This window comes from Pan paniscus, chromosome 11, assembly GCF_029289425.2.
Source record: "Pan paniscus chromosome 11, NHGRI_mPanPan1-v2.0_pri, whole genome shotgun sequence".
NCBI classification, from domain to species: Eukaryota; Metazoa; Chordata; class Mammalia; order Primates; family Hominidae; genus Pan; species Pan paniscus.
In genome coordinates, this window is record NC_073260.2 from 30445035 (window position 1) to 30459129 (window position 14095).

Consider the following 14095-nt stretch of genomic DNA (forward strand, 5'->3'; position numbering starts at 1 on the left):
GCATAGTAGATCTCTGAATTAATATTAACATTCTAGTTTTCCTATTGAAATAGTCATTTTTAAATTTCTTCTGAATTGTTTTTTAGTTATAATACAACAGCTCTTCTATAATGCAGTAATTCTATGTTTTAATTCTACTAACTTCATAATGAAATGAATGTAGTTATTTGATTTTTGAATTGCTTTCCTTCCACTTGGATGGAATCTCTTTCCTTGATGACTACATAATCTTGGAATATTGCCTGTGGTGGGTAAGTTCACTGGTATTTCTACAACATGTAGAATACTGCCATACAATGTATAGGAAGGCATCATTTTTATTCTTTATTTTAATACCGAGTGGAAGTTTTGTTTATTTTCCATTGTACTTTGTGTCCTGTTATTTATATTTACATGTTTATATTTTTTCTCTTCAAATGGCTTCTGTAGTGTCAAAGCTTATTTTTTTAAATAAAATGTCATTTACAATTATATCAAATTACATATTTTTTATTGAGTATGCCCATTTAAACATTTCATATTTTAAAAATACTCATTTAGGATAAATGTTAATTTGCTTAAAAATCAGGGCATAATAGAATTATAGCTATAACATCATTTGTAAAGTATGATAAATGTTTACCATGCTTCCACATTTAAAAATTTCTGTGATAGTCTGAATGGCAAATCATTTTGATGCTTTGTAATGTATTTATAGTTACATAGATTTTCATATGAGCCAAATTTTGGATATTAAAAGGTAAATGATATAATTGATCCACTTTTAAAAAGAAGTGTGGTCACTTAGCCTTAGGGACTGTTGGGAAATGAAGAGAAGTGGCTTGCTGTGGTGATAAGATACCTGGTGTGGGTTATCCTGGAGTATCTGTAAGGCCCAGCTCTTTCTCAAACTGGTGTTAGGAAAGCTGTTCCCTGCTCCGGGCCCAAGTGTCCTTGACTCAATAATGAAAGTCTTAGGCTCAGTGATCTCAGTGACCTGTCAGCTCTAAAAGTCTTTTGTGAGCACTACCTGAAGTTAGTGTACTTTCGACTTCTGGGCATGAATATATCCTGCACTGTGTCTTTATCCTGGCTGGCTCTCTTTAAAGGCCAGAGGAATGTTGTCTTCTGGCTTTATCAGTTGTCATCAGCCCATGAAAGTAGGGAGGCTGGAGGAGTGCCACAGGATGGCTATTTTTCTGGCATGTGACTGACTCTGTGTACTTACAAATGTGTTCCACGTGCACTGTGAGAAGCTTTACTAATAGCTGCAGCCATTCTGGAAAGAATATGGCATCAAGCCTGGCCAGGTGATTCTCCTCTTTACCAGAACACCATTGAGCTTAGTACAGGTATCTCCTATAGTGTTTTCAGTGCTGAGTAGGTTTTTGTTTTCATTCTTGTAAACATGGGCTATGGCTGAGTTTTCATTACTTGTACTTCTTCCATGTCCCTAGGCCAGTGAGTTCATCATCATCTGAAATGGATATGGTTCTAGTTTTCTTGACCAAGGGCCTGAGCCCCCTTCCTCTTTGTGTTTGAGATGCTCGCAGTTTCTAAACCGGGCTGTTCTACCAGCATTTTGGTCTATTTTCTTCTCTCTTTTATTTCCATAAGAAGAGGAGTTATAACAGGCTTTTCCCCCCTCTCAAGAAAGATAGCAGTCATTTAACAGTTATTCTCTGCCTTAATCCCAGGTGATGTTCTGAGTAGCAATTACGGTAGCAATTAGAGGTTGATAAGCTTGGCAAGGGGGTTTTCTTTCTATAAATATAAGTAATTTTTTTCCTTAAAACAGAAAACAAACCCAAGTTGCATTCTCCATCAAGGGGTCTCTTCCTTCCTCTGAGATCTGAGTGCTAATCTCATGTTAGGGATAGAATTGGGTAGAAGTTGAAATACAGGTTCTGAAGTGGACTGCCTAGGTTCCAATCCTGCCTCTGCTATTTCCTAACTTAATCTCTCTATGCTTCAAGTTTTACATCTGCAAAATGGGGATAATGATGACAAAACTACCTAATATGGTAAGTGTGAAGATTAAATAAAATAAGTTAATTCACAGTAAATTCTCAACAAATGTTACCTCTATCAGCATCAGCATCATGACCACTGTTACCTTGTGGTAAAACTAAATAGTTTATGAGAAAACATTAGGTCCAATTTCTCTTACTTAATCTCAATCTCTCCTACTTTCTGGCATCCATCTCTCCCTATGTCCTTTCTCCTACTCTAGGGAGGACTAGCCGGTCTGGCCCCACCGTAGAAAATCTCTAGATCTGCAGAAGCAAAAAGGTAAACTCCTTGCTTCTTTGTACAAATGAAGCTCATCCCTTCTCCAATGGTGAATTGACACCCTCTGAAAGATTCCTCTCACCGGACATCTAATGCAACATTAATTCAGTGTTCTCCTTTTCTGTCTCTGAGATTTGCCTTTCTCCTACCAAAGTTAGGCTCTTTAAAAAAAATAGCTAGGGAAGTTTAAGGAAAAGTAAAAGCCACAGGCTACTAGGGTCTTTGTGGGTAAAATTGTAAACATGATCCTTCAGAGGCCCGTGACTATTATAACCATAAAAATAACAGTAGCTGCCATCTCTTGAGAATGTACTGGGTTCCAGGTACTTTCATAAGTGCTGGATGTCCATTTTCTCATTTAATCCTCTCAGTAACCCTGGAGACAGGTATTATTTCCACATTTTACGTATGATGAAACTGAGGCTCGAAGTATCCCACAGTGAGTAAACTATAGGAGCTGGGACCCTTACTGAGGTTTGAATGATGCCAAAGATGAAATTTTATTAACTACCCATACTCTATTACTCAAGCAGTTAAACTCCACTCCAATCCTAAAGTTTTCTAATGAGAATGAACCAATTCTGTGAAAAATGCTCATAACTGCAGCTCTGAGTTCTGCTTTTTTCCCTCCCAAAGCTATTTCAGAAATGACTGAGAGATCCCAGGAAGTACAGGGCAAGGAACAAGTAATGACTGTATTCTTGTTTTGGTTGGTCCACTTATTGGCTGAGGATGGGGCCAGCTAAATTACAGAAGAGGTAAAACAATCTGTTAGTATTGGAATCCTGGGCACATTACCTGCCCTTTTGAGTTTGTTTCTTTATTTCAATGGACGTAAATGAAATAATGTGTAATACTGCTTGCACATCCTATACCTGTTTTCAGACTATGTGAGCACTGTGGTTTCTTTTACTTTCAAGCTGGATATTATGTAAATAATTTCTTCTTTAGGTTCAGTTAACTTATGTTCAAAAAATCAGCATTACCCAAACTTCCTAAGGACTGAACAGAAATTCCTTCTTATGTGGGAAACGCCTCAGCCTTCAGTCAATGAGACACTTATTGTTTCACTGGGAAAGTGCCTCTCTGTTCAGAAAGGGTTTATGTAGGTTTCATTGAGATGGAGTTGGTTGATTGTGTGTACTGCCTTTATTTGTCCTGATTTTTATCATGAACCTCATGAGCATAGCTTTTTCCTCAAAGAAGTCCATCTCTGGGTTAACCATTACTGACTGAACTGAATCCAGTGCCACAGTGTTGTTCTTCCTGTTATGCATGGTTGATGTGACAAACTTGCTCATTACCTTGCACCTGCCCACTGCTTTCCATACAGAGGTGTATTCTTCAGGTCCTGATTTCTCTTTGCTGCTGTTACGACTCCTGTTATGACTATTGTTGAAAAGCCTTTGCTGTATTCTAGCCACCTTAGTTCTGCTCTGCATAACTTGCCTCCTGTGATTGGCAAACTACCAGGCATACTTGTAAGTATCATTCAACCATCCAACTAAGTGGTAAACATCACGCTAAGCAATAAGAGGGAGGCTTTAGTGTTCACATGCTAAAAGTTAGTCTGAGAGCTAGGTCATTGTCCACCTTAACCCCAGACACTTAAATTTCACACTAGGACCTCCTGGGATTGTTTCAAGAAGGTAAAAATCAATACTTGTCTTCCTGTCTTCTGCTTTCATCCCATTCTGCCTTCTCACCCAAACCTCCAGGGAGGCTGTGGTCCTTGTATTAGAAGGGACCAGACCTAAAAGACTCCACTTTTCCTTAGTGGTGAATATGTGTCAGTTTAGAATTTGAGATTATTTTGGATAATAAGTGTCAGAAAAAAGCCTTATCTCAGAGCTTGCAGTCTCTGTCCTTCCTTTAGGGAAGCTGAATTCCCTTTGTTCTATTTCAATCATTTCAGAGTAAATATGACTACGCTTCAGTTTATAGAGATGCAGCTCTAACTAAACTATGTAGGGCAGTTATGATCACGATCCTGCCAAGAATCTTAATTTGGTTTTCAGTTCTGTAACTACTTTTCTCATTTTCCTGGCAGCCCTATTTCATAGCCCTGCATTTACATTATCGTTTGGCAGATTGGATGCCACTAAAAATGGGGGTACAGGAAGATAAACATGTTCGTGGTAAAGATGAATTTGTTTGGGGATGGTAGGAGCCTGCAACAAGGGAGTGATCTATCCAGAGAAGAGATGATGGTCTATACTAGGGTGATGATAGTCAAGATGAAGATAAGGGGGCTAAGAAGAATTTAAAAACTAATATTGGTAGGGTTTATTGGTCAATTGAATATAGAGGTGAGGGAGAGGGGGGAGTTGGAGGATGATAGCTGGGTTTAGATTAGAATACCTCATTCCTGCTCCTGAGTTTAGCTGATAAGCTGCCTATGCTTTAGTGGTCAGGGATTCATTTTAAGTGGGTCTGGGAACATTAATTTTTTGATTGATCATACCATATAGAGTGCCTCCAGAACTAAAGATAGCTAATTATAAGAAGTGTGAATCAGGGATAATTTAGCACATTTTCAGTGAAATGATAAGGCTTTTCCATTCTTGGGGAATTAGATTTATTTTGTAGATATACAGAAAGGCTCTATATATTGTAACTGAGAACATTTCTCAATTAGGTTTTCATAAGAAATAATTTTAGTGCTCCCTTAAGATGAGAGGGCCTTTAAACTTAATTGTGAACTTAATTTATCTGAAGGTATAAACTCAGAAGATGGCACAATTGTAGTGTTGACTAAACAGGATTTAGGGAGTATTAAACCTACAATACCTCGTTGAGGACAGTGCTTTGAAGACAATTCTATATATCAGATCTGTACTAAGTATATTTTCTCCAAATAGTCCTGTTTTTCCAACTATTTTTAATGTTTATAATATGATAGAGTTTTGTTTATGCTACTTCTTCGATATAACAGCTAAACATAATTTAGCCAGTTTATTTTTATTATTATTATTATATTTTGGAGACAGGGTCTCACTTTGTCACCCAGGCTGCTGTGCAGTGGTGTGATCATAGCTTACTGCAGCCTCAAACTCCTGGGTTCAAGGGATCCTCCCACATATCTAGAACTACAGGTGCTGGCCACCATGCCCAGAGATTTTTTTTTTTTTCCCCCAGAGATGGGAGTCTCGCTGTGATACCCAGGCTGGTCTTTTCTTTTCTTTTCTTTTTTTTTTTGATATGGAGCCTCGCTCTGTCGCCCAGGCTGGAGTGCAGTGGCGTGATCTCAGCTCACTGCAAGCTCTGCCTCCTGGGTTCACGCCATTCTCCTGCCTCAGCCTCCCAAGTAACTGAGACTACAGGCGCCCACCACCACGCCCGGCTAATTTTTTTATTTTTTATTTTTAGTAGAGACAGGGTTTCACCGTGTTAGCCAGGATGGTCTCGATCTCCTGACCTCATAATCCACCTGCCTCAGCCTCCCAAAGAGCTGGGATTACAGGCATGAGCCACCGTGCCCAGCCTACTCAGGCTGGTCTTCAACTCCTGGCCTCAAGTAACCCTCCCGCATTGGCCTCCCAAAGTGCTGGGATTATGAACATGAGCCACCGTGCCTGGCTGAGCCAGTTTATTCTTTTTTTTTTTTCCTGCTTAGAATCAACGGCAATAATTAGATTCACATGGAAATAACATCTATAATTAGCCGAGCGTGGTGGTGTGCACCTGTAGTCCCAGCTACTCAGCTACTCAGGAGGCTGAGGCACGAGAATCACTTGAACCCAGGAGGTGGAGGTTGCAGTGAGCCGAGATTGCACCATTGCACTTCAACCTGGGCGACAGAGTGAGACTCTGTCTCAAAAAAAAAAAGAAGTGGGAAATAACATCTATAAAAAAATTGGGAAATAACATCTATAATTAACTATAATTTAGATCTCTTGTTAGTATTAGATTGCTTTTTCTTGTGTTATTGTCAACTTGTTTGGTTTCTGTTGGAACTGGGGGAAAGAGGAAGAATCTTAACTGCATAGTATGTGGAGGAGGCCTATCTGAAAAAATGATCAATTTTGCAATTATCCTCAAATTCGTATAAATCATGCAGAGTCTAACTAAAGGATGGGAATAGGAAGCAAAACAAAGTATCTGTAAGAGGACCAGAGGGATTAGAACTATCAAGTGATAAATACTACTAGGTGGATGAAAATAGTAGCAAATCAGGTTACATAAAAGCTTTCTTTTCATTGGATTTATTTCTCAATGCACTTATTTATACATTCTACTTGCTTTAACTCTGTGGTATCTTAGAGATATAAGAGATACCGAAACAGTTGGTTTTGCCCCAACTTGTGGAGAGTAAATATGAACATTTTAGGGCCATGGGCACTATAGATGATTACTAAGTTAGATAATACAAGATTACTCCTGTAGCTGATTACATTTAAGTAATGATAGTGCCCTTTCAAAATTCAAAATTCTTTTTTCTTTATTATTTATTTATTTTTAGTACTTTCCCACTTTGTTTTTTTTTTTTGAGACAGTCTTGCTCTATCACCCAGGCTGAAACAAAACAAAACAAAAAACAGAAAAAAGAACAGACTACAGGCATGCACCACTACGCCTGGCTAATTTTTGTATTTTTAGTAGAGATGGGGTGTCACCATTTTGGCCAGGCTGGTCTTGAATTCCTGACCTTGGGTGATCCACTTGCCTTAGCCTCCCAAAGTGCCAAGATTACAGGCGTGAGCCACCATGCCTGGGTTCCTACTTCTGTTTAATGTGCCCTTTATAATATGCTAAGAGCACTTTTTAAAGGATATTATGGACAGGATTCAGACTTTGAATTAAGATAGATGGTGAATTTTGAAATTCTGAGTGACCGGAAGACTATCTTCTGTTAATATTGCAACTAAATCGAGCACTTTTCACATCAGAGCTTAGAGCCAAGGCATGAAAATAGCCTCTTCCTTTTTAAGTTTTTTCCCCTCACCATTCTGAAATCAGAAAGCCATTAATTGATAAAATTCCCTTACAATTTTGACATTACAAGGAAATGATTTGAATCATACAGCTATTCCCAAGTACCATTAACTCACTCTTAGTAACAGTTCTTCTTCTAGATCAGCACTGTCCAAGAGAAACAGAATGTGAGACACATATATAATTTGAAATTTTCTAGGCTAGGCACAGTGGCTCATGCCTGTAATTTCAGCACTTTGGCAGGCCAAGGCGGGAGGATCACTTGAGCCCAAGGAGTTTGAGACCATCCTGGGCAACACAGTGAGACCTCATCTCTTAAAAAAAATACAAATAAATTAGCTGGTGTCATATGCCTGTGGTCCCAGCTACTCAGGAGGTGGAAGGTGGGAGGACCACCTGAGCCCAGGAGGTTGAGGCTGCAGTAAGCCTGTGATCTCCACCACTACACTCCAGCCTGGGTGACAGAGCAAGACCTTGTCTCAAAAAAAAGAAAAAAAAAAAAATTCTAACAGGCACAAGAAAAATTAAAAAGAAACATGAAATTTGTTTTAATAACTTTTAACCCAAATATCCAAAATACCATGTAAACATATAATCAATATTTTAGTATATAATCAATATTTTAAATTAATATATTTTATATCTTTTTTCTCCCTTTGTACTACATGTTCAAAATCTGTTATGTATTAAACACTTGTAAGTGTTTAATACACTTACACATCTCAGTACAGACTAGCACATCTCAGTACAGACTAGATGTACACATCTCAGTACAGACTAGCCACATTTCAAGTGCTAAGTAGTCACATGTGGCTAGTAGGTTTCATATTTAATAGTACAGTTCTAGATGAAATTTTAAATATTTGTATAAGCCATTCTGAGACAAACAGGTTTGCCCATTTCCTGTAATAGTCATTCTATGAGAAAAGGTATGATTTAGTGCTCTTATATTATGTTTACTTTTATTAGTTTGGACCATATGAAATTTCAAAATGGTTGAATACCAGCAATTTCATATGGTTCAAACTAATCTATTATAGCTGAATATACTTGTTTTCCTTGAAGAAGAAATTTTTCTTCAAGAAGCAATTACTGCTTAGGTCTTGAATTTTTACCTCAGATGTCACAAACCAGCGTTTATAAAAAGTCTATTATTCATTGTAATCTGACTGTATACATGACCTGGAAGTTGTAAAGATGATAGATGGGGCAGGGATGATGTGGGCATTGCCCGTCTCCTTCCTTGCCTCGTTATCATGCTTCATGTGACGTGTCAGTTCACAGCCAAAAAACCTCCTGTTACTTGCTTTATTTCATCTTCCTATCTTGTACAGAGGGTTTTCTTCTTCCCTGACTGAGAGAATACATTATGAGGTTAGTTGTAAATTATTTGGTCTGGTACTTGCAGAAATGGAAGAAGCGCTGATACTGGTACTGATAAAAGAGGAATCAGGTTTCATTAGAGGCAAACTGCTGTAAAAGGAGCACTCTGTGAATGAAGCTGATTGCAAGTGGCAGTAAATGTCAGTGGGACATTTGCCTTTCTCCCTTTATGTTGGGAGAGGTGGAGATTGGCCAGCATAGGTACCTTAGACATGCAGCTGTTGAAAGTCTTCATGTTCACCAGCCAAATTACAATTTTATTTCTGAATTTTATGTAATGAATAGACTAAGTTATCAAAACTAATGTACTAACGTTCCTGTTTGTTTAATTAATACTTTAAAAGTTAAGTATGAATAATAGAAAAATATATTAATAGAAAAAAGTTTTTAAGTTATATGTGTTATTTGTAGGAGAGAAGTATGGCTACCTTTCACTTCCAAAGCCAATGGTAAGTAGAAGAATTATGTACATTGCAGAATGTTTTTATTCAGAATTCAAATTATGCTCTTGTTGCCTGTTGCTGCTCCCCTCTACCACAAATAATTGACATGACAGAAAAAAGTTAGGATATTAATGTTGACTTCAGAGTTGTTATTCTGGGTAGCAATCTAGATGTGGCTTACACTCTGAATATTTGTTTTAGGTTTGGGGGTTTGAGAGAATAGGTAACATAATTTGTGATTAATAAAAAGCCATATCCCAGTAATAGCATCATAAAAATAAATAAATAAGCCATATCTGAGGTCAGAAGTTGTTTTGTTCTTCCAATCTTGGATCTACTTTGAGAAGTCATGTTGGAATCACTTTCAGCAAACTAAGGACTTTCATATGCTTTCTACCTAGATGAAAACATGTCACATGTCATACTTATGGGAAAGAGATACAGAGTGGTATATTAACCAAGTAGTGGTCCCAAGATCCCTTTTGGGGGTCAAAAATATTGGAAATTGTGGGCCGGGCACGGTGTCTTATGCCTGTAATCCCAGCACTTTGGGAGGCCGAGGCGGGTGGATTACCTGAGGTCAGGAGTTTGAGACCAGCCTGGCCAACATGGTGAAACCGTGTCTCTACTAAAAATACAAAAACAAAACAACAACAACAACAAAAATTAGCCAGGCGTGGTGGCACATGCCTGTAATCCCAGCTACTCGGGAGGGTGAGGCAGGAGAATTGCTTGAGCCTGGGAGATGGAGGTTGCAGTGAGCCAAGATCGTGCCACTGCACTCCAGCCTGGCCAACAGAGTAAGACTGTCTCAAAAAAAAAAAAATAAAATTACTGATGATTATCAATAGTAACAGTGTGGTGAAGAACAGATGGTGAGTATCAGAAGAGAGAACTTGCAATGAAGAGAGATATTAAAGTCTTAAGTCTGGAGTTTTAGAAATGGTAGTGGGAATGGTCGATGGTGTAGGGGAAGAACAAATGATGAATCAAATCCCCAAATCAAAAAATGGTCCAAACTTAATTAGTGTACTTTTTGAAAAGGGACTGGCATTTAATACTGAAATACAACATTAGGAACTGAATGTAGCTGGTGCAAAAGTGATCATGATACTGCAAATTAATTCTGTGACTTAAAAAAAAAACAGTTTTTGTGCCTTAAGCTATTGTCAGAACAGTTTGAAAGTACAGATAGCAATTTGTCTGTTTTTGTTATTTTAAGCTAACTTAACCCTAACAGATGGTTTTATAGCTAATATCCTACTGGGTTTAAGCAAGTAAGGATAGACTCACTGTTTTTGTAAGTGCTATAATTTAGGGCTACTACAAAATAATTTTTTGAGAATTAGAAAAGGCATCACAAAGCTTTTAACAGGTTGAATGGAACAAAGATTTTATTCAACTGAATAGTATTTTTTATCTTTAGTAACAAATCATTTCAGAGTCATGAACCATTTTCTTAGTTGAGGGATAGCATAGCTAATTATATTCCTAGAAAATTATAGTTCTCTCTTTTAGGAAGTGAAGTTGGAGTCTGGTGCTATTTATATTTAGGAGACTGACGTCTTTTAGCTTTATATAACTGAAACGAATGAATCTGACTGCATTCCAAAATAGTGTCCACTAGATGGCAAGCTTGGTTACATTATTAAGATGGTTTATTTACCTTTTTAGGCAATTCCATTTCAGTCGTCATTAAACTTTAATAATCATTATCATTAGTAAAAGTAAAAATAAAAATCATGAAAATGCAACTAAATTTAAAAGAATAATATAAAGTATAAAATTCTGAATAAAATAAAACCTAAAAACCTTGAGGGTGTTCCTTACTTTCTTAAATGTTTTATCAGTTGCCTTATAGTCAACTAGACCAAGGATGGAGATAAAGATGATGTGACCATTCAAGGAGGAGCCAGAGAGATCATTGGTCATATTTGTTTATTCTCTCTCTCTCTCTCTCTGTCTTTGTCTCTTTCTCTCTGTGTGTGTGCATGTGTGTGTAACAAGAGTTCCTTTATTTTTATTTTCTGTCCTTCAACTTCACCTGTTTCTTTAATAGTAAACATCATTAGAAAATCTCAAAAGGGCTATGTTCCATGAGCAGATCTAAACTCCACGAGGCTGTTTTGTTCTGTGGTGAAACTGGTGACAGAATTGTTGGTCAGAAGTAAAAAGTCATGGTAATAAGGGAAATAAAAATATATGTATGAGAAGATCTTTTTCCTTAAAGTATTAGTGATGATTTTTCTTCCTAAGTGTACACATGAGTGTTTTGTTTTATTGTAATTTATACTTTGTGTGCATGTATGTGAATCCATACCCAATGTGTGTTTGTGAGTGTGTATGACTTAAATATATGTTTCCATTGTAAAAAGTTGGCTCCCTGCATCTGCTGGCCCCCTTTTCTCTACAAACCCTAGCTGTTCTGGGACTCCTGCCTCTACCATGGGAGCTTTCACCAGATCTCAGAGTTGGAGGAATCCCCTCTGTGGGCTTTCATCTCCAGAGAACTTCAGAATATATTTTTCAAAGAAATGTTGCTATTGGTGGTGGTGTGATTTGTCCTGGTACTCTATTCTTCAAGTATACAGGCATCAGTGGACTAGTCTGGTCTAACTAGGATGGAATATTTTCTCCCCTTCTAGGGAAAATACACTCTGAGTTCCAGATAGTTTACATGAAAACAAACTTTCTCTTTCAAAAATAGGGAGCCATTGAACATTGGTTCACATATTAAATTCAGAATCCTAAGTATAATCTCTTTATAACTTGGGATATGAGATTAGCAGTTGGGATATCTATGAAGCTAGAGAGTTGAAATTTAGCCTTCCAAGAGCAAATTAGTTAAAGGAATTGAATTCTGGAGTCATAACATAAGGAATGTATAGAAAACTACATATAGTGGCTAATTTTAATATATCATTTCATAAGAATAATTCAAGCATTATAAGAATCTTGTTGAATGGAGAAGCCAGGGAGGTTTGGGGGACATAATAATTGGACTCCAGGAATACTGCAGAAGTTGTCTTGAGTCCCTGGAAGCCCTTGTGAAAAGAGGAGGGCAGCTGTAAGCACAGAGGCCACAGAGCAGGGAAGGCACTGACTTGCTTTCTCTGGCTCCAGATTTCAAACTAACAACCTGTTCAAAGCTGAACTCACTTACTAGTAGAGTATTTGCAATTGGTAAAATATTCAGTCATTACATACTGAATATTTTAAACTTTTGTTACAAGTACTTTGTTATGCTTTGTATTACTATTGTATTTCCTTACAGTTTGATGTACTGCTTTTTAAGATAATCTTAATCTTTTTATTGTCACAGAAGAATAATGCAAACCTGAAATCATTAAAGCCAGACAAGCCTGACTCTGAGGTAAGACCAATTCCTACATCTAATCTTCCTTTAACATGAATAGTGATAAAGTCGTTGTGATTAAAACGTCTGTTTCGTAGGAGCAAGCCAAGATAGCAAAGCTTGGACTTAAGCTGGGTTTGCTCACCTCTGACGCTGACTGCGAAATTGAGAAGTGGGAAGATCAGGAGAATGAGATTGTTCAATATGGACGGAACATGTCCAGTATGGCCTATTCTCTGTATTTATTTACTAGGTAAATGTAGTTGTATTTTTATTTTTTAAATCAGTATAATGATATCTGGTGTAAAGAAAAAAGTTCCATGTTAAATCATTGATAGGTTAAAGTCGGTATCAAATATATGGTAAAAAGACTAAAAGTAGTTACTATGACAATTTACGTAAGTGAATGCAACAACAAGACACATGTATTTAATTAGGATTTAGATTTAGAAGGGATCTTCTGCTAGGTTTCTGCCCACTCTTTCCATCATTGAAATAATTTTACATCCTGCTTTTTTGTTATCCTGCATATTAATGCCTCTCCCAGCCAGCATCAGTATGTTAAGAAAACATGTCTTTTATGCCTTTATACAGTGATTGACTAGATACAGATGAAGATTGATTAGACACAGATCAAAGAATAGAGCTATGAGGACTATGTCAATAGCGTGCCAAATCTCTGTGAGTCACCATTCATTATGTAGAGAATTCCCCTAACTTTAATGTTATTTGACCTATATTCTCTGTCTTGTTCATATTACAAGACTCTTGATCAAATGCCTTGTTGATGTCAATGTTAGTCATATTTCAGTCTTCCATTTTAGTAATTTATACATAAGGTATAGTAATTCTGCTTAGTTAAAATCAGTTATCTGCTCAATAATCCCTTCTAGAATTTTCTCAAGGAATAACTTCAAGCTTTTCACTTAGTTTCTGAAATCTATCTTTTTCATTTTTGGAAACCTGGGAAATACTTGATATCTCCAGTTTTCTGGCTCCTGTCCTACTCATTCTGATTTTGGAAAGGTTATCCACCGTGGGACACACCTGCAGGTCGCTTCAGTATTCTAGACTGAAGCTCAATTAAAGTAGTGAAGGATCTCTACAACTGTGTGGGATTTGGGACTCAATAAATAGCACCCCCTGCCGGGCATGGTGGCTCACGCCTGTAATCCCAGCACTTTGGAAGGCCGAGGTGGGCGGATCACGAGGTCAGGAGATCGAGACCATCCTGGTTAACACACTGAAACCCGGTGTCTACTTAAAAAAAAAAAAAAAAAAAAAAAAAAAAATTAGCTGGGCGTGGTGGCGGGCGCCTGTAATCCCAGCTACTTGGGAGGCTGAGGCAGGAGAATGGCGTGAAACCGGGAGGTGGAGCTTGGAGTGAGCTGAGATCGCGCCACTTGCACTCCAGCCTGGGTGACAGGGTGAGACTCCATCTCAAAAATAAATAAATAAATAAACAGCACCCCCTTTTCCCACCCAAGTTTTGAACAAAATGAAAAATAAGCAAAAGAATAGGTAGATGGGAGCTGGTAACATTTATATTGATAAAGCTGATATTGGAGAAAGTACTTTATGTCCATAGGCAATTAAGTTTTGAAAAATGATCCCTAGAATTACAAAGTCTTACCTCATAGGGACACAATGTATCTCTATAAAACACATGGAAGACCAGTTATATCTCAAAGGCAGCTTCACTTCCAAG

The 14095-nt window shown here is 37.6% G+C and overlaps 1 protein-coding gene across 4 annotated transcripts in view; it reads left to right on the top strand.

The window, feature by feature from the left end:
* Positions 1 to 14095, top strand: part of CTNNAL1 (catenin alpha like 1) — a 71015-nt gene that overhangs the window by 48730 nt on the left and 8190 nt on the right. For 2 of the 4 annotated variants that reach the window (XM_034967936.3, XM_063594281.1), the window contains exons 12-14: positions 9001 to 9038; positions 12355 to 12405; positions 12486 to 12640. In XM_034967936.3, coding sequence (XP_034823827.2) covers positions 9001 to 9038; positions 12355 to 12405; positions 12486 to 12640 — 244 coding nt within the window. Of the gene's footprint in view, positions 1 to 282; positions 3753 to 9000; positions 9039 to 12354; positions 12406 to 12485; positions 12641 to 12981; positions 13123 to 14095 lie in introns of those variants that run through there. The other 2 variants (XM_055117758.2, XR_010109102.1) reach the window with 2 other exon arrangements.